Consider the following 16,117-nt stretch of genomic DNA (forward strand, 5'->3'; position numbering starts at 1 on the left):
TTCGACACTAGTGTGTAAGCTGCACAGATAGGGTGCAAGTCGGACGAGGTGGCCCATTCCACTTCCGGTCACCGTAGTGAACGGACGTGGCGGCATGAGCTCCGGCGATATCGGAGCGGCATCAACGGCCCAGCTCGGTCGTGGTACCAGGAACATGGACGAATCGTCACAGGATTATCAGATTATTTTGCCCCGACTGCCATCAAATGATTCAACGCTGCATACTGTCTTTTTGCACGCCGATATCAAGGCGCGGCCGTATCGCGTTGAGGATTTCAGGGACGCTCTTATTCGTTTGGCTTTGCTTCCCGAGGTTGTTGCCTTGGGGGCGTACCAAATGAATCATGTTTGGGCCATCACTTTCAAGGACGAGGAGGGCAAGAAGAGAATACTCGCTGCTGGGGACATTGTGGTGAAGAACCAGCGCTGTATCACTATCGACCCTAACCACCAGGATACGAAGCTGAAGATACACTGGCTATTGTTTAACGTTCCTGACGACGAGGTGAGGGCAGCGTTGGCTCCTTATGGCAAGGTGAACGAAATAGTGCGAGAGCGCTGGCGCGTGTATGGATGCACGGACAAAGGCTCTTCGACGCGAGTGGTGAGCATCAGGCTCAAAGCTGGCCTCACGGTGGATGACCTCCCACATCAGTTGCGGATTGCCGGAGACCTCACGCTAGTTGTCGTCGCGGGAAGAGCACCGCTATGCCTGCGTTGCCGCGGAACAGGTCATATTAGGAGGGATTGCCGAGCCCCGCGTTGTACAGTGTGTCGGCGTTTTGGGCATAATGAGAGCGGCTGTATGAGAACATATGCAAGTGTAGCAGGGCCCGCGGGGGGCGAAGAACTTTCCGAGCATCACATGGACGAGGCTGAAGCAGAAGAGCTGATAGGGGCGCGTCGGGAGGAACCGAAACCCAAGTTGACGCCCCTTACGCCACGCCCCACAGGTGCTGAGACGACGCTTAACAAAGACAAGGGTTCTACAAAAGACGTGCAATCCACGAGGAACACACAAGATATAACGGCGCTTGCAGCACAGGAAGAAATGTCGGAAAACATGGACACGTCAAATACATGTAAAAGGCCCAGGGAAGACGCGGAAGGCGAGAAGGCTGCTACAACGAAAGAAGTGGAACAACCACCGGCCAAGGCGATGAACGTGCGCCGTAGACCGGCACCTAACATCCTCAGCGAACGTCGAATAGCCGAGAACCTCCCACCAACCCAGGTGCAACAGACACAACCGCCGCAGCAGCAACCAGTGCCGAATCAGCAGACATTGCATCAGCGACTGACAGATCATCAACAGAAGGGGCCTTCAGCGGGGCCCCCTGCAGATCAAAAGCCCCCGTAAGGTGGGGGTCTGGATTGAGTGACACAAGTATTGACCCGGCGGAAGCACCAACAAATGGACCGCAGTGGTGAAGTGTGCATAATGTGCTGCGTGAAACGTGCGCGGCGCTCTACTTTTGTGATCAAAAGAAAGGGGACCTATCAGACCATATCGAACCTTGGACCTGATGGTGATAAAGGAGCATCAGAGGTGAGAACCATGTGGCCGGGACGGCCATTCACGTCCTAATGGCTATGAGCGTCGAAGCAGAATTGAGAGTTGCGACTCTCAATGTCAGGGGACTTGCCGCTCGACGAAGGCAGTATCAATTAAGTCGTTTGATGCTTGAACGTGATCTCGATGTTATTGCCATTCAGGAAACAAAAGTTGAAGGGCAAGATCAGACTGACCGAATGGTGTCCCCTTTTAGAGCCCGGTATGATGTGTGTGTGTCTCATGCCGTTGGGATGTCGGCGGGTTGTGCACTGTTCCTTAAAAATTCTATTGGTATAGTTGAGGAGACTGTAACTGTGTCTAGTACTGGGAGATTCATAGTTTGCGATTTTACATATAATAATAAAAAATGGCGAGTTGTCTGTGTTTACGCACCGAACAAAGAAGTTGAACGTAAATTATTGTTTGAGAATTTACAGACTTTTCTTAGCTGTGGCAGGATTGTCATTATGCTCGGCGACTTTAATTGTGTTTGCAACCCTCAGGACAGAGCAAAAAAAGCAGCCATAAAAGACCAAAGTGCAGCGCTACTCTGCACTATTGTACAAGATTGTCATCTCGAAGATGTTGGTGATGTGCTCTCTGCAGAAGAGCACTTCACACACTTTCAGAACGAAAGCCATGCGAGGCTAGACAGAGCCTATGTGTCAGTAGAGTTAATGCGAGTATGTTCGAATTATGAAGTAAAAAGTGTGTCTTTCAGTGACCACAGTTTAGTAATGTTCACTATAGGGTATAAAAAGAAGAGGACACGCTTTAACTGGGACGTGTGGAAATTAAACGACTTATTATTAAAAGATGAATTGTTCGTTGAAGCTGTGCAGGATTCCATTAACAAAATGTTAGCTGAGCCTCAAGCGAACGTGATTGAAGCCTGGGAGCGTTTTAAGGAGGTAACAAAGATGAAAGCCATAGAAAGATCCGGTGTGTTACATAGAGCCAAAAAGGAAAAAGAAAAAGATTTGCAATGTCAGTTAGACTTTGCATTGAGTCTAGAAAGTAAAATGCCAGGAAAGTACACAAAAGAAATAAGGCAGTTAAAAAACCAATTGGAGGCAATTGACATTGAAAAATATAGAGGTGCGGTGATAAGGGCACGTGCAGAAAAATTATCTCTCGGCGAAACACCAACAAAGCGTGCACTTGGGGATGAAAAAAGATACGCCAAGCGAAATGAAATCAAAGCGATTGCAACTGATAGCGGTATTGTACGTGAAGCGACAGCAATTGAGCAAGTATTTGTTGAATATTTCCGAGGTTTACTTGGCCGAAAAGTGAAGGCAGAGGAAGGGTTTGAGGATCAGTTTCTGCATTTGATACCAAAGCTCTCTGATAACGAGAGAGAGCAGCTGGAGATAGCGATTGGAGTGTCCGAAATAGAAAAGGCTATTGACGACCTAGCGGCTGGCAAAGCACCGGGACCTGATGGATTTGGTGCCGCATTGTACAAGACTTTTAAAGGTGTTATTTCTGTTGCCTTACATCGTGTCTTCACGGAGGCTATAAGATTAAAGGTTCTGCCCGGCTCATTTAAAAAGACGCACGTAATACTCATACCGAAAACTGACGACCCCAAAAAATTATTGTCCGTCAAGTCGTACCGACCAATCAGTTTAGCCAACACAGACTATAAAGTGTTTATGAAGGTTCTTGCAGGCAGGTTGCAAAGGATGATGAAAATACTAGTTGGACCACACCAGACTTGTGGTATAAAAGGACGCACAATAAATACAAATGTTCATGTAGCGAGAAGCGTGCTGGAGAGTTGCGATGTGTTTGGTAGCAAGGTTGCAATGTTGCAATTAGATCTGGAAAAAGCCTTTGACCGTGTAAATCATGATATCCTTTTTTTGATACTAGAATATGTTAATGTAGGGTCTGTTATTTTGGAAGGGGTAAAAATGGCCTATAGAGAGTGCTTTACGAGTCTTGTAATTAATGGGCGACTTACTGAAAGCTTTCAAGTGACAAACGGTGTGCGGCAAGGTGATCCCATTTCGGCTTTATTATTTGCAATATATATGGAACCTTTCTGCATGAAGATTATTAGCAATGAAACAATAAAAGGGTATCAGCTAATGAACAGTGAAGTTAAAATGCTAACATATGCCGACGATATTGCCGTGTTTTGTAGCGATAAGGAAAGTGTCAGTGAAGTGATACGTCATGTGGACTATTTTTGCAAGATGACAGGCAGTGCAGTAAACTGGGACAAATGCCTAGGCTTGTGGCATGGTTCTTGGGAGACCACCCCACAAAACTTTGCAAATATGAACTGGTCACTTGTACCGACGAAGTATCTCGGAGTACCCCTCCAGCATTACAAAAACACGGATGATTACTGGAAAGAGATATGTGAGAGCACTCGTGAGAAGACAAGAAACTGGGGTGGTAGGGAACTTTCTATGTTTTCTAGAGCGACTGCATGCAATTGGTTCATTGTTTGCAAAGTATGGTATGTTCTGCAGTTCCTATTTATGTCAAGAGCAAATGTGCAGAAATTGCATCGAGTCTTAGCTGTGTTTGTTTGGGGGTCGGTTTGGGAGCGTACGAGTCGAACAAACTTATTTCATTCACTAAGAAATGGTGGTTTAGGATTGGCTCACCTCTTCCTCAAGCAAATTGTGTCTAGATATATTTTTTTACGCGACCAATGTAACCCGTTTGTGAGAACATTTCTACAAATTGTACTTTCTAATAAGATTCCTGATTATGTGGTATCAAGTATGTCTGTGAAATGTAACCTACGTGGATATTTAAGAGAAGTTATAATGTCATATGAAATACTGAAAGTGAGATTTTCAATGGAATATTTATCTGCTGTAAAGAGAAAACGTCTTTACAGAGATTTACGTGACGTAATGCTGCCTCAGCCTATCTACAGATCAGTATACCAGGTTGGTGCTGAACGTGACGTATTGAAGAGAGTGAAAATGATGACCGTACGCGCAAGTGCAAAGACATTTTTTTTTCAGCTGCACAGCGGAACATTGCCCGTAAAACCATGGTTGCAAGAAAAGGGTTTCTTTGTTCCGTGGTCGATGGACTGCCTTATCTGTAAGAAACCCGAGACTGTCAACCACATTTTTCTTGATTGCTGGGATGCTGTTTTTCTGTGGGACATTCTGCAGCGTACCTTGAAAAAGGACTTGCCTATCACACCACACGGTATTAGATTCTTGGCTGTAGAAAATGAGGATGGTGTGCCTTATGATATGTTTATGTTGCTTGTGCTTCACAGCGTGTGGCGAACTAGAATGGCAGTAAGACACGTAGATAAAGATGCCCGATGTGCGCATGAATACTTCACGGAAAGTATTGTATACATAAGAGACGTGTTATCTTCCAGAGAAGAAAGACCTGAATGGGTGTCGTTGTTGAATGTGTTGGCTACAATGAAGCAGTTTTAAATGAAACCAGTCACAGCCAGGCTGGTGTTTTTTTTTTAAACTTGTTTAAAAGTGATCGCAAATTGTATTTCTTTTGTGCGAAGCCGGCAATAAAGAAAAAAAAAAAAAAAAAAAGGACGAGGTGGCCGAGAGGTTAAGGCGATTGACTGCTAATCCATTGGGCTCTGCCCGCGTGGGTTCGAATCCCATCCTCGTCGAGTCCCGAAACTTTTTTTGTTCTCCCAGTGATCGGTCTTCGACACTAGTGTGTAAGCTGCACAGATGGCCTGCAAGGCGGACAAGGTGGACGAGAGCTTAAGGCGATGGACGGCTCATCCATTGAGACCTGCCCGCGTGGGTTCGAATCCCATCCTCGTCGAGTCGCGTAACTTTCTTTCTCTGAGTGATGGGTCTTCGACACTAGTGTGTAAGCTGCAAGAATGACCTGCAAGGCGGGCGTGCTGGCCGAGAGGTTAAGACGATAAACTGCTAATGCATTGGGCTCTGCCCGCGTGGGTTCGAATCCCATCTTCGTCGAGTCGCGTAGCTTTTTTTTGTTCTCCCAGTGATCGGTCTTCGACACTAGTATGTAAGCTGCACAGATAGGGTGCAAGTCGGACAAGGTGGCCGGGAGGTTATGGCGATGGACTGCCAATTCATTGGACTCATTCCGCGTGGGTTCGAATCCCGTCCTGGTCGAGTCGCGTAACTCATTTTGTTCTCCCAGTGATCTGTCTACGACACTAGTGTGTAAGCCGCACGAATGGCCTGCAAGGCAGACAAGGTGGCCGAGAGGTTAAGGCGATTGACTCCTAATCCATTGGGCTGGTCCCGCGTGGGTTCGAATCCCATTCTCGTCGAGTCGCGTAACTTTTTTTTCTTCTCCCAGTGATCGGTCTTCGACACTAGTGTGTAGGCTGCACGGACGGGGTGCAATGCGGACGAGGTGGCCGAGAGGTTAAGGATTGACTGCTAATTTATTGGGCTCAGCCCGCGTGGGTTCGAATCCCATCCTCGTCGAGCCGCGTAACTTTTTTTTTGTTCTCCCAGTTATCAGTCTTTGACACTAGTGTGTAAGCTGCACGGGTGGCCTGCAAGACGGACGAGGTGGCCGAAAAGTTAAGGCGATGAGCTGCTAATCCATTGGGCTCTGTCCGCGTGGGTTCGAATGCCATCCTCGTCGAATCGCGTAACTTTTTTTGTTCTCCCAGTGATCGGTCTTCGTCACTACTGTTTAAGCTGCACGAATGGCCTGCAAGACGGACGATGTGGCCGAGAAGTTAAGGCAATGGACTGCTAATCCATTGGGCTCTGTCCGCGTGGGTTCGAATGCCATCCTCGTCGAGTCGCGTAACTTTTTTTGTTCTCCCAGTGATCGGTCTTCGTCACTAGTGTGTAAGCTGCACGAATGGCCTACAAGGCGGACGAGGTGGCCGAGAGGTTAAGGCGATGGACTGCTAATCCATTGGGCTCTGCCCGCGTGGGTTCGAATCCCATCCTTGTCGAGTCGCGTAACTTTTTTTTGTTCTCCCAGTAATCAGTCTTCGACAATAGTGTGTAAGCTGCACGGGTGGCCTGCAAGGCGGACGAGGTGGCCGAGAGGTTAAGGCGACGGACTGCTAATTTATTGGGCTCTGCCCGCGTGGGTTTGAATCCCATCTTCGTCGAGTCGCGTAATTTTTTTTGTTCTCCCAGTAATCATCCTCGTCGAGTCACGTAACTTTTTTTCTTCTCTAGTGATCGGTCTTAGACACTAGTGTTTAAGCTGCACGGATGGGGTGCAATGCGGACGAGGTGGCTGAGAGGTTAAGGATTGACTGCTAATTTATTGGGCTCTGCCCGCGTGGGTTCGAATTCCATCCTCGTCGAGTCGTGTAACTTTTTTTTGTTCTCCCAGTGATCGGTCTTCGACACTAGTGTGTAAGCTGCACGAATGGCCTGCAAGGCGGACGAGCTGGCCGAGAGGTTAAGACGATGAACTGCTAATGCATTGGGCTCTGCCCGCGTGGGTTCGAATTCCATCCTCATTGAGTCGCGTAAGTTTTTTTGTTTTCCCAGTGATCTGTCTACGACACTAGTGTGTAAGCCGCACGAATGGCCTGCAAGGCAGACGAGGTGGCCGAGAGGTTAAGGCGATTTACTGCTAATCCATTGGGCTCTGCCCGTGTGGGTTCGAATCCCATCCTCGTCGTGTCGCGTAACTTTTTTTTTCTTCTCCCAGTGATCGCTCTTCGACACTTGTGTGTAAGCTGCACGAATGGGGTGCAATGCGGACGAGGTGGCCGAGAGGTTAAGGACTGACTGCTAATTTATTGGGCTCGGCCCGCATGGGTTCGAATCCCATCCTCGTCGAGTCGCGTAACTTTTTTTTTGTTCTCCCAATAATCAGTCTTCGATTCTAGTGTGTAAGCTGCACGGGTGGCCTGCAAGGCGGACGAGGTGGCCGAGAGGTTAAGGCGATGGACTGCTAATCCATTGGGCTCTGCCCCCGTGGGTTCCAATCCCATCCTCGTCGAGTCGCGTAACTTTTTTTTTGTTCTCCCAGTAAACAGTCTTCGACTCTAGTTTGTAAGCTGCACGGGTGGCCTGCAAGGCGGACGAGGTGGCCGGGAGGTTAAGGCGATGGACTGCTAATCCATTGGGCTCTGCCCGCGTGGTTTCGAATCCCATCCTCGTCGAGTCGCGTAACTTTTTTTGTTCTCCCAGTGATCGGTCTTCGACATTAGTGTGTAAGCTGCACAGATGGCCTGCAAGGCGGACGAGGAACGACGAGAGCTTAAGGCGATGGACTGCTAATCCATTGAGCTCTGCCCGCGTGGGTTCGAATCCCATCCTCGTCGAGTCGCGTAACTTTTTTTTTCCGAGTGATGGGTCTTCGACACTAGTGTGTAAGCTGCAAGAATGACCTGCAAGGCGGACGAGCTGGCTGAGAGGTTAAGACGATGGACTGCTAATGCATTGGGTTCTTCCCGCGTTGGTACGAATCCCGTCCGCGTCGAGTCGCGTAGCTTTTTTTTGTTCTCCCAGTGATCGGTCTTCGACACTAGTATGTAAGCTGCACAGATGTGGTGCAAGTCGGACAAGGTGGCCGGGAGGTTATGGCGATGGACTGCTAATCCATTGGGCTCATTCCGCGTTGGTTCGAAACCCATCGTCGTCGAGTCGCGTAACTCATTTTGTTCTCCCAGTGATCTGTCTACGACACTAGTGTGTAAGCCGCACGAATCGCCTGCAAGGCAGACGAGGTGGCCGAGAAGTTAAGGCGATTGACTGCTAATCCATTGGACTCTGCCAGCGCGGGTTCGAATCCGATCCCCGTCGAGTCGCGTAACTTTTTTTTCTTCTCCCAGTAATCGGTCTTCGACACTAGTGTGTAAGCTGCACGGATGGGGTGCAATGCGGATGAGGTGGCCGAGAGGTTAAGGATTGACTGCTAATTTATTGGGCTCGGACTGCGTGGGTTCGAATCCCATCCTCGTCGAGTCGCGTAACTTTTTTTTGTTCTCCCTGTAATCAGTCTTCGACACTAGTATGTAAGCTGCACAGATGGGGTGCAAGTCGGACAAGGTGGCCGGGAGGTTATGGCGGTGGACTGCTAATCCATTGGGCTCATTTTGCGTTGGTTCGAAACCCATCCTCGTCGAGTCGCGTAACTCATTTTGTTCTCCCAGTGATCTGTCTACGAGACTAGTGTGTAAGCCGCACGAATGGCCTGCAAGGCAGACGAGGTGGCCGAGAGGTTAAGGCGATTGACTGCTAATCCATTGGACTCTGCCCGCGTGGGTTCGAATCCGATCCTCGTCGAGTCGCGTAACTTTTTTTTCTTCTCGCAGTGATCGGTCTTCGACACTAGTGTGTAAGCTGCACGGATGGGGTGCAATGCGGACGAGGTGGCCGAGAGGTTAAGGATTGACTGCTAATTTATTGGGCTCTGCCCGCGTGGGTTCGAATTCCATCCTCGTCGAGTCGCGTAACTTTTTTTTGTTCTCCCTGTGATCGGTCTTCGACACTAGTGTGTAAGCTGCACGAATGGCCTGCAAGGCGGAGGACGAGCTGGCCGAGAGGTTAAGGCGATGGACTGCTAATCCATTGGGCTCTGCCCGCGTGGGTTCGAATCCCATCCTCGTCGAGTCGCATAACTTTTTTGTTCTCGCAGTGATCGGTCTTCGACACTAGTGTGTAAGCTGAACAGATGGCCTGCAAGGCGGACGAGGAACGACGAGAGCTTAAGGCGATGGACTGCTAATCCATTGAGCTCTGCCCGCGTGAGTTCGAATCCCATCCTCGTCGAGTCGCGTAACTTTTTTTCTCCGAGTGATGGGTCTTCGACACTAGTGTGTAAGCTGCACGGGTGGCCTGCAAGGCGGACGAGGTGGCCGAGAGGTTAAGCCGATGGACTGCTAATCCATTGGGCTCTGCCCGCGTGGGTTCGAATCCAATCCTCGTCGAGTCACGTATCTTTTTTTCTTCTCCCAGTGATCGGTCTTCGACACTAGTGTTTAAGCTGCACGGATGGGCTGCAATGCGGACGAGGTGGCTGAGAGGTTAAGGATTGACTGCTATTTTATTGGGCTCTGCCCGCGTGGGTTCGAATCCCATCCTCGTCGAGTCCCGAAACTTTTTTTGTTCTCCCAGTGATCGGTCTTCGACACTAGTGTGTAAGCTACACAGATGGGGTGCAAGTCGGACGAGGTGGCCGAGAGGTTAAGGCGATGGACTGCTAATCCATTGGGCTCTGCCAACGTGGGTTCGAATCCCATCCTCGTCGAGTCCCGAAACTTTTTTTTTCTCCCAGTGATCGGTCTTCGACACTAGTGTGTAAGCTGCACAGATGGCCTGCAAGGCGGACAAGGTGGACGAGAGCTTAAGGCGATGGACTGCTGCTCATCCATTGAGATCTGCCCGCGTGGGTTCGAATCCCATCCTCGTCGAGTCGCGTAACTTTTTTTCTCTGAGTGATGGGTCTTCGACACTAGTGTGTAAGCTGCAAGAATGACCTGCAAGGCGGGCGTGCTGGCCTAGAGGTTAAGACGATAAACTGCTAATGCATTGGGCTCTGCCCGCGTGGGTTCGAATCCCATCTTCGTCGAGTCGCGTAGCTTTTTTTTTCTCCCAGTGATCGGTCTTCGACACTAGTATGTAAGCTGCACAGACGGGGTGCAAGACGGACAAGGTGGCCGGGAGGTTATGGCGATGGACTGCTAATCTATTGGACTCATTCCGCGTGGGTTCGAATCCCGTCCTGGTCGAGTCGCGTAACTCATTTTGTTCTCCCAGTGATCTGTCTACGACACTAGTGTGTAAGCCGCACGAATGGCCTGCAAGGCAGACAAGGTGGCCGAGAGGTTAAGGCGATTGACTCCTAATCCATTGGGCTGGCCCGCGTGGGTTCGAATCCCATCCTCGTCGAGTCGCGTAACTTTTTTTTCTTCTCCCAGTGATCGGTCTTCGACACTAGTGTGTAAGCTGCACGGATGGGGTGCCATGCGGACGAGGTGGCCGAGAGGTTAAGGATTGACTGCTAATTTATTGGGCTCAGCCCGCGTGGGTTCGAATCCCATCCTCGTCGAGCCGCGTAACTTTTTTTTGTTCTCCCAGTTATCAGTCTTTGACACTAGTGTGTAAGCTGCACGGGTGGCCTGCAAGACGGACGAGGTGGCCGAGAGGTTAAGGCGATTGACTGCTAATCCATTGGACTCTGCCCGCGTGGGTTCGAATCCGATCCTCGTCGAGTCGCGTAACTTTTTTTTCTTCTCCCAGTGATCGGTCTTCGACACTAGTGTGTAAGCCTCACGGATGGGGTGCAATGCGGACGAGGTGGCCGAGAGGTTAAGGATTGACTGCTAATTTATTGGGCTCGGACTGCGTGGGTTCGAATCCCATCCTCGTCGAGTCGCGTAACTTTTTTTTTGTTCTCCCTGTAATCAGTCTTCGACACTAGTGTGTAAGCTGCACGGGTGGCCTGCAAGGCGGACGAGGTGGCCGAGAGGTTAAGGCGATGGACTGCTAATCCATTCGGCTCTGCCCGCGTGGGTTCGAATCCCATCCTCGTCGAGTCACGTAACTTTTTTTCTTCTCTAGTGATCGGTCTTTAACACTAGTGTTTAAGCTGCACGGATGGGGTGCAATGCGGACGAGGTGGCTGAGAGGTTAAGGATTGACTGCTAATTTATTGGGCTCTGCCCGCGTGGGTTCGAATTCCATCCTCGTCGAGTCGTGTAACTTTTTTTTGTTCTCCCAGTGATCGGTCTTCGACACTAGTGTGTAAGCTGCACGAATGGCCTGCAAGGCGGACGAGCTGGCCGAGAGGTTAAGACGATGGACTGCTAATGCATTGGGCTCTGCCCGCGTGGGTTCGAATTCCATCCTCATCGAGTCGCGTAAGTTTTTTTGTTTTCCCAGTTATCTGTCTACGACACTAGTGTGTAAGCCGCACGAATGGCCTGCAAGGCAGACGAGGTGGCCGAGAGGTTAAGGCGATTTACTGCTAATCCATTGGGCTCTGCCCGTGTGGGTTCGAATCCCATCCTCGTCGTGTCGCGTAACTTTTTTTTTCTTCTCCCAGTGATCGCTCTTCGACACTTGTGTGTAAGCTGCACGAATGGGGTGCAATGCGGACGAGGTGGCCGAGAGGTTAAGGATTGACTGCTAATTTATTGGGCTCGGCCCGCATGGGTTCGAATCCCATCCTCGTCGAGTCGCGTAACTTTTTTTTTGTTCTCCCAGTAATCAGTCTTCGATTCTAGTGTGTAAGCTGCACGGGTGGCCTGCAAGGCGGACGAGGTGGCCGAGAGGTTAAGGCGATGGACTGCTAATCCATTGGGCTCTGCCCGCGTGGGTTCGAATCCCATCCTCGTCGAGTCGCGTAACTTTTTTTTTGTTCTCCCAGTAATCAGTCTTCGACTCTAGTGTGTAAGCTGCACGGGCGGCCTGCAAGGCGGACGAGGTGGCCGGGAGGTTAAGGCGATGGACTGCTAATCCATTGGGCTCTGCCCGCGTGGTTTCGAATCCCATCCTCATCGAGTCGCGTAACTTTTTTTGTTCTCCCAGTGATCGGTCTTCGACATTAGTGTGTAAGCTGCACAGATGGCCTGCAAGGCGGACGAGGAACGACGAGAGCTTAAGGCGATGGACTGCTAATCCATTGAGCTCTGCCCGCGTGGGTTCGAATCCCATCCTCGTCGAGTCGCGTAACTTTTTTTTTCCGAGTGATGGGTCTTCGACACTAGTGTGTAAGCTGCAAGAATGACCTGCAAGGCGGACGAGCTGGCTGAGAGGTTAAGACGATGGACTGCTAATGCATTGGGTTCTTCCCGCGTTGGTTCGAATCCCGTCCGCGTCGAGTCGCGTAGCTTTTTTTTTGTTCTCCCAGTGATCGGTCTTCGACACTAGTATGTAAGCTGCACAGATGGGGTGCAAGTCGGACAAGGTGGCCGGGAGGTTATGGCGATGGACTGCTAATCCATTGGGCTCATTCCGCGTTGGTTCGAAACCCATCGTCGTCGAGTCGCGTAACTCATTTTGTTCTCCCAGTGATCTGTCTACGACACTAGTGTGTAAGCCGCACGAATGGCCTGCAAGGCAGACGAGGTGGCCGAGAGGTTAAGGCGATTGACTGCTAATCCATTGGACTCTGCCAGCGCGGGTTGGAATCCGATCCCCGTCGAGTCGGGTAACTTTTTTTTCTTCTCCCAGTAATCGGTCTTCGACACTAGTGTGTAAGCTGCACGGATGGGGTGCAATGCGGACAAGGTGGCCGAGAGGTTAAGGATTGACTGCTAATTTATTGGGCTCGGACTGCGTGGGTTCGAATCCCATCCTCGTCGAGTCGCGTAACTTTTTTTTTGTTCTCCCTGTAATCAGTCTTCGACACCAGTATGTAAGCTTCACAGATGGGGTGCAAGTCGGACAAGGTGGCCGGGAGGTTATGGCGGTGGACTGCTAATCCATTGGGCTCATTTCGCGTTGGTTCGAAACCCATCCTCGTCGAGTCGCGTAACTCATTTTGTTCTCCCAGTGATCTGTCTACGAGACTAGTGTGTAAGCCGCACGATTGGCCTGCAAGGCAGACGAGGTGGCCGAGAGGTTAAGGCGATTGACTGCTAATCCATTGGACTCTGCCCGCGTGGGTTCGAATCCGATCCTCGTCGAGTCGCGTAACTTTTTTTTCTTCTCCCAGTGATCGGTCTTCGACACTAGTGTGTAAGCTGCACGGATGGGGTGCAATGCGGACGAGGTGGCCGAGAGGTTAAGGATTGACTGCTAATTTATTGAGCTCGGGCTGCGTGGGTTCGAATCCCATCCTCGTCGAGTCGCGTAACTTTTTTTTTGTTCTCCCTGTAATCAGTCTTCGACACTAGTATGTAAGCTGCACGGGTGGCCTGCAAGGCGGACGAGGTGGCCGAGAGGTTAAGGCGATGGACTGCTAATCCATTGGGCTCTGCCCGCGTGGGTTTGAATCCCATACTCGTCGAGTCACGTAACTTTTTTCTTCTCCTAGTGATCGGTCTTCGACACTAGTATTTAAGCTGCACGGATGGGGTGCGATGCGGACGAGGTGGCTGAGAGGTTAAGGATTGACTGCTAATTTATTGGGCTCTGCCTGCGTGGGTTCGAATTCCATCCTCGTCGAGTCGCGTAACTTTTTTTGTTCTCCCTGTGATCGGTCTTTGACACTAGTGTGTAAGCTGCACGAATGGCCTGCAAGGCTGACGAGCTGGCCGAGAGGTTAAGGCGATGGACTGCTAATCCATTGGGCTCATTTCGCGTTGGTTCGAATCCCATCCTCGTCGAGTCGCATAACTTTTTTGTTCTCGCAGTGATCGGTCTTCGACACTAGTGTGTAAGCTGAACAGATGGCCTGCAAGGCGGACGAGGAAAGACGAGAGCTTAAGGCGATGGACTGCTAATCCATTGAGCTCTGCCCGCGTGGGTTCGAATCCCATCCTCGTCGAGTCGCGTAACTTTTTTTCTCCGAGTGATGGGTCTTCGACACTAGTGTGTAAGCTGCACGGGTGGCCTGCAAGGCGGACGAGGTGGCCGAGAGGTTAAGCCGATGGACTGCTAATCCATTGGGCTCTGCCCGCGTGGGTTCGAATCCAATCCTCGTCGAGTCACGTAACTTTTTTTCTTCTCCCAGTGATCGGTCTTCGACACTAGTGTTTAAGCTGCACGGATGGGGTGCAATGCGGACGAGGTGGCTGAGAGGTTAAGGATTGACTGCTAATTTATTGGGCTCTGCCCGCGTGGGTTCGAATCCCATCCTCGTCGAGTCCCGAAACTTTTTTTGTTCTCCCAGTGATCGGTCTTCGACACTAGTGTGTAAGCTGCACAGATGGGGTGCAAGTCGGACGAGGTGGCCGAGAGGTTAAGGCGATCGACTGCTAATACATTGGGCTCTGCCCGCGTGGGTTCGAATCCCATCCTCGTCGAGTCCCGAAACTTTTTTTTCTCCCAGTGATCGGTCTTCGACACTAGTGTGTAAGCTGCACAGATGGCCTGCAAGGCGGACAAGGTGGACGAGAGCTTAAGGCGATGGACTGCTGCTCATCCATTGAGATCTGCCCGCGTGGGTTCGAATCCCATCCTCGTCGAGTCGCGTAACTTTTTTTCTCTGAGTGATGGGTCTTCGACACTAGTGTGTAAGCTGAAAGAATGACCTGCAAGGCGGGCGTGCTGGCCGAGAGGTTAAGACGATAAACTGCTAATGCATTGGGATCTGCCCGCGTGGGTTCGAATCCCATCTTCGTCGAGTCGCGTAGCTTTTTTTTTCTCCCAGTGATCGGTCTTCGACACTAGTATGTAAGCTGCACAGACGGTGTGCAAGTCGGACAAGGTGGCCGGGAGGTTATGGCGATGGACTGCTAATCTATTGGACTAGTTCCGCGTGGGTTCGAATCCCGTCCTGGTCGAGTCGCGGAACTCATTTTGTTCTCCCAGTGATCTGTCTACGACACTAGTGTGTAAGCCGCACGAATGGCCTGCAAGGCAGACGAGGTGGCCGAGAGGTTAAGGCGATTTACTGCTAATCCATTGGGCTCTGCCCGTGTGGGTTCGAATCCCATCCTCGTCGTGTCGCGTAACTTTTTTTTTCTTCTCCCAGTGATCGCTCTTCGACACTTGTGTGTAAGCTGCACGAATGGGGTGCAATGCGGACGAGGTGGCCGAGAGGTTAAGGATTGACTGCTAATTTATTGGGCTCGGCCCGCATGGGTTCGAATCCCATCCTCGTCGAGTCGCGTAACTTTTTTTTTGTTCTCCCAGTAATCAGTCTTCGATTCTAGTGTGTAAGCTGCACGGGTGGCCTGCAAGGCGGACGAGGTGGCCGAGAGGTTAAGGCGATGGACTGCTAATCCATTGGGCTCTGCCCGCGTGGGTTCGAATCCCATCCTCGTCGAGTCGCGTAACTTTTTTTTTGTTCTCCCAGTAATCAGTCTTCGACTCCAGTGTGTAAGCTGCACGGGCGGCCTGCAAGGCGGACGAGGTGGCTGGGAGGTTAAGGCGATGGACTGCTAATCCATTGGGCTCTGCCCGCGTGGTTTCGAATCCCATCCTCGTCGAGTCGCGTAACTTTTTTTGTTCTCCCAGTGATCGGTCTTCGACACTTGTGTGTAAGCTGCACAGATGGCCTGCAAGGCGGACGAGGAACGACGACAGCTTAAGGCGATGGACTGCTAATCCATGGAGCTCCGCCCGCGTGGGTTCGAATCCCATCCTCGTCGAGTCGCGTAACTTTTTTTTTTCCGAGTGATGGGTCTTCGACACTAGTGTGTAAGCTGCAAGAATGACCTGCAAGGCGGACGAGCTGGCTGAGAGGTTAAGACGATGGACTGCTAATGCATTGGGTTCTTCCCGCGTTGGTTCGAATCCCGTGCGCGTCGAGTCGCGTAGCTTTTTTTTGTTCTCCCAGTGATCGGTCTTCGACACTAGTATGTAAGCTGCACAGATGGGGTGCAAGTCGGACAAGGTGGCCGGGAGGTTATGGCGATGGACTGCTAATCCATTGGGATCATTCCGCGTTGGTTCGAAACCCATCGTCGTCGAGTCGCGTAACTCATTTTGTTCTCCCAGTGATCTGTCTACGACACTAGTGTGTAAGCCGCACGAATGGCCTGCAAGGCAGACGAGGTGGCCGAGAGGTTAAGGCGATTGACTG

The 16,117-nt window shown here is 50.8% G+C and overlaps 1 protein-coding gene and 21 non-coding genes across 22 annotated transcripts; all 22 read left to right on the forward strand.

Annotated features, from left to right (window-relative positions):
• The first annotated feature begins 94 nt into the window (after positions 1–94).
• Positions 95–1,929, forward strand: LOC142777026 (uncharacterized). Its single transcript, XM_075881331.1, has one exon. It carries the CDS (start codon positions 95–97, stop codon positions 1,358–1,360), a length of 1,266 nt encoding a protein of 421 aa, XP_075737446.1. The 3' UTR covers positions 1,361–1,929.
• A 3,169-nt stretch (positions 1,930–5,098) lies between these two features.
• On the forward strand, positions 5,099–5,180 carry TRNAS-GCU (transfer RNA serine (anticodon GCU)). Its single transcript has one exon. It is a non-coding gene; the product is annotated as a tRNA-Ser (tRNA).
• A 560-nt stretch (positions 5,181–5,740) lies between these two features.
• TRNAR-CCU (transfer RNA arginine (anticodon CCU)) lies at positions 5,741–5,822 on the forward strand. Its single transcript has one exon. It is a non-coding gene; the product is annotated as a tRNA-Arg (tRNA).
• Positions 5,823–6,385: 563 nt separating this feature from the next.
• Positions 6,386–6,467, forward strand: TRNAS-GCU (transfer RNA serine (anticodon GCU)). Its single transcript has one exon. It is a non-coding gene; the product is annotated as a tRNA-Ser (tRNA).
• An 80-nt stretch (positions 6,468–6,547) lies between these two features.
• On the forward strand, positions 6,548–6,629 carry TRNAS-GCU (transfer RNA serine (anticodon GCU)). The gene has a single exon. It is a non-coding gene; the product is annotated as a tRNA-Ser (tRNA).
• A 442-nt stretch (positions 6,630–7,071) lies between these two features.
• On the forward strand, positions 7,072–7,153 carry TRNAS-GCU (transfer RNA serine (anticodon GCU)). The gene has a single exon. It is a non-coding gene; the product is annotated as a tRNA-Ser (tRNA).
• Positions 7,154–7,395: 242 nt separating this feature from the next.
• On the forward strand, positions 7,396–7,477 carry TRNAS-GCU (transfer RNA serine (anticodon GCU)). Its single transcript has one exon. It is a non-coding gene; the product is annotated as a tRNA-Ser (tRNA).
• An 81-nt stretch (positions 7,478–7,558) lies between these two features.
• Positions 7,559–7,640, forward strand: TRNAS-GCU (transfer RNA serine (anticodon GCU)). Its single transcript has one exon. It is a non-coding gene; the product is annotated as a tRNA-Ser (tRNA).
• A 1,369-nt stretch (positions 7,641–9,009) lies between these two features.
• TRNAS-GCU (transfer RNA serine (anticodon GCU)) lies at positions 9,010–9,091 on the forward strand. The gene has a single exon. It is a non-coding gene; the product is annotated as a tRNA-Ser (tRNA).
• Positions 9,092–9,328: 237 nt separating this feature from the next.
• TRNAS-GCU (transfer RNA serine (anticodon GCU)) lies at positions 9,329–9,410 on the forward strand. The gene has a single exon. It is a non-coding gene; the product is annotated as a tRNA-Ser (tRNA).
• Positions 9,411–9,648: 238 nt separating this feature from the next.
• Positions 9,649–9,730, forward strand: TRNAS-GCU (transfer RNA serine (anticodon GCU)). Its single transcript has one exon. It is a non-coding gene; the product is annotated as a tRNA-Ser (tRNA).
• A 560-nt stretch (positions 9,731–10,290) lies between these two features.
• TRNAR-CCU (transfer RNA arginine (anticodon CCU)) lies at positions 10,291–10,371 on the forward strand. The gene has a single exon. It is a non-coding gene; the product is annotated as a tRNA-Arg (tRNA).
• A 563-nt stretch (positions 10,372–10,934) lies between these two features.
• TRNAS-GCU (transfer RNA serine (anticodon GCU)) lies at positions 10,935–11,016 on the forward strand. Its single transcript has one exon. It is a non-coding gene; the product is annotated as a tRNA-Ser (tRNA).
• A 399-nt stretch (positions 11,017–11,415) lies between these two features.
• Positions 11,416–11,497, forward strand: TRNAS-GCU (transfer RNA serine (anticodon GCU)). Its single transcript has one exon. It is a non-coding gene; the product is annotated as a tRNA-Ser (tRNA).
• Positions 11,498–11,739: 242 nt separating this feature from the next.
• Positions 11,740–11,821, forward strand: TRNAS-GCU (transfer RNA serine (anticodon GCU)). The gene has a single exon. It is a non-coding gene; the product is annotated as a tRNA-Ser (tRNA).
• An 81-nt stretch (positions 11,822–11,902) lies between these two features.
• On the forward strand, positions 11,903–11,984 carry TRNAS-GCU (transfer RNA serine (anticodon GCU)). Its single transcript has one exon. It is a non-coding gene; the product is annotated as a tRNA-Ser (tRNA).
• A 1,369-nt stretch (positions 11,985–13,353) lies between these two features.
• TRNAS-GCU (transfer RNA serine (anticodon GCU)) lies at positions 13,354–13,435 on the forward strand. Its single transcript has one exon. It is a non-coding gene; the product is annotated as a tRNA-Ser (tRNA).
• A 556-nt stretch (positions 13,436–13,991) lies between these two features.
• TRNAS-GCU (transfer RNA serine (anticodon GCU)) lies at positions 13,992–14,073 on the forward strand. The gene has a single exon. It is a non-coding gene; the product is annotated as a tRNA-Ser (tRNA).
• Positions 14,074–14,311: 238 nt separating this feature from the next.
• TRNAS-GCU (transfer RNA serine (anticodon GCU)) lies at positions 14,312–14,393 on the forward strand. The gene has a single exon. It is a non-coding gene; the product is annotated as a tRNA-Ser (tRNA).
• A 559-nt stretch (positions 14,394–14,952) lies between these two features.
• TRNAS-GCU (transfer RNA serine (anticodon GCU)) lies at positions 14,953–15,034 on the forward strand. Its single transcript has one exon. It is a non-coding gene; the product is annotated as a tRNA-Ser (tRNA).
• A 242-nt stretch (positions 15,035–15,276) lies between these two features.
• TRNAS-GCU (transfer RNA serine (anticodon GCU)) lies at positions 15,277–15,358 on the forward strand. Its single transcript has one exon. It is a non-coding gene; the product is annotated as a tRNA-Ser (tRNA).
• Positions 15,359–15,439: 81 nt separating this feature from the next.
• On the forward strand, positions 15,440–15,521 carry TRNAS-GCU (transfer RNA serine (anticodon GCU)). Its single transcript has one exon. It is a non-coding gene; the product is annotated as a tRNA-Ser (tRNA).
• Positions 15,522–16,117: the final 596 nt, after the last annotated feature.

The sequence above is a fragment of the Rhipicephalus microplus genome, chromosome X (genome assembly GCF_043290135.1).
Source record: "Rhipicephalus microplus isolate Deutch F79 chromosome X, USDA_Rmic, whole genome shotgun sequence".
Classification (NCBI taxonomy): Eukaryota; Metazoa; Arthropoda; class Arachnida; order Ixodida; family Ixodidae; genus Rhipicephalus; species Rhipicephalus microplus.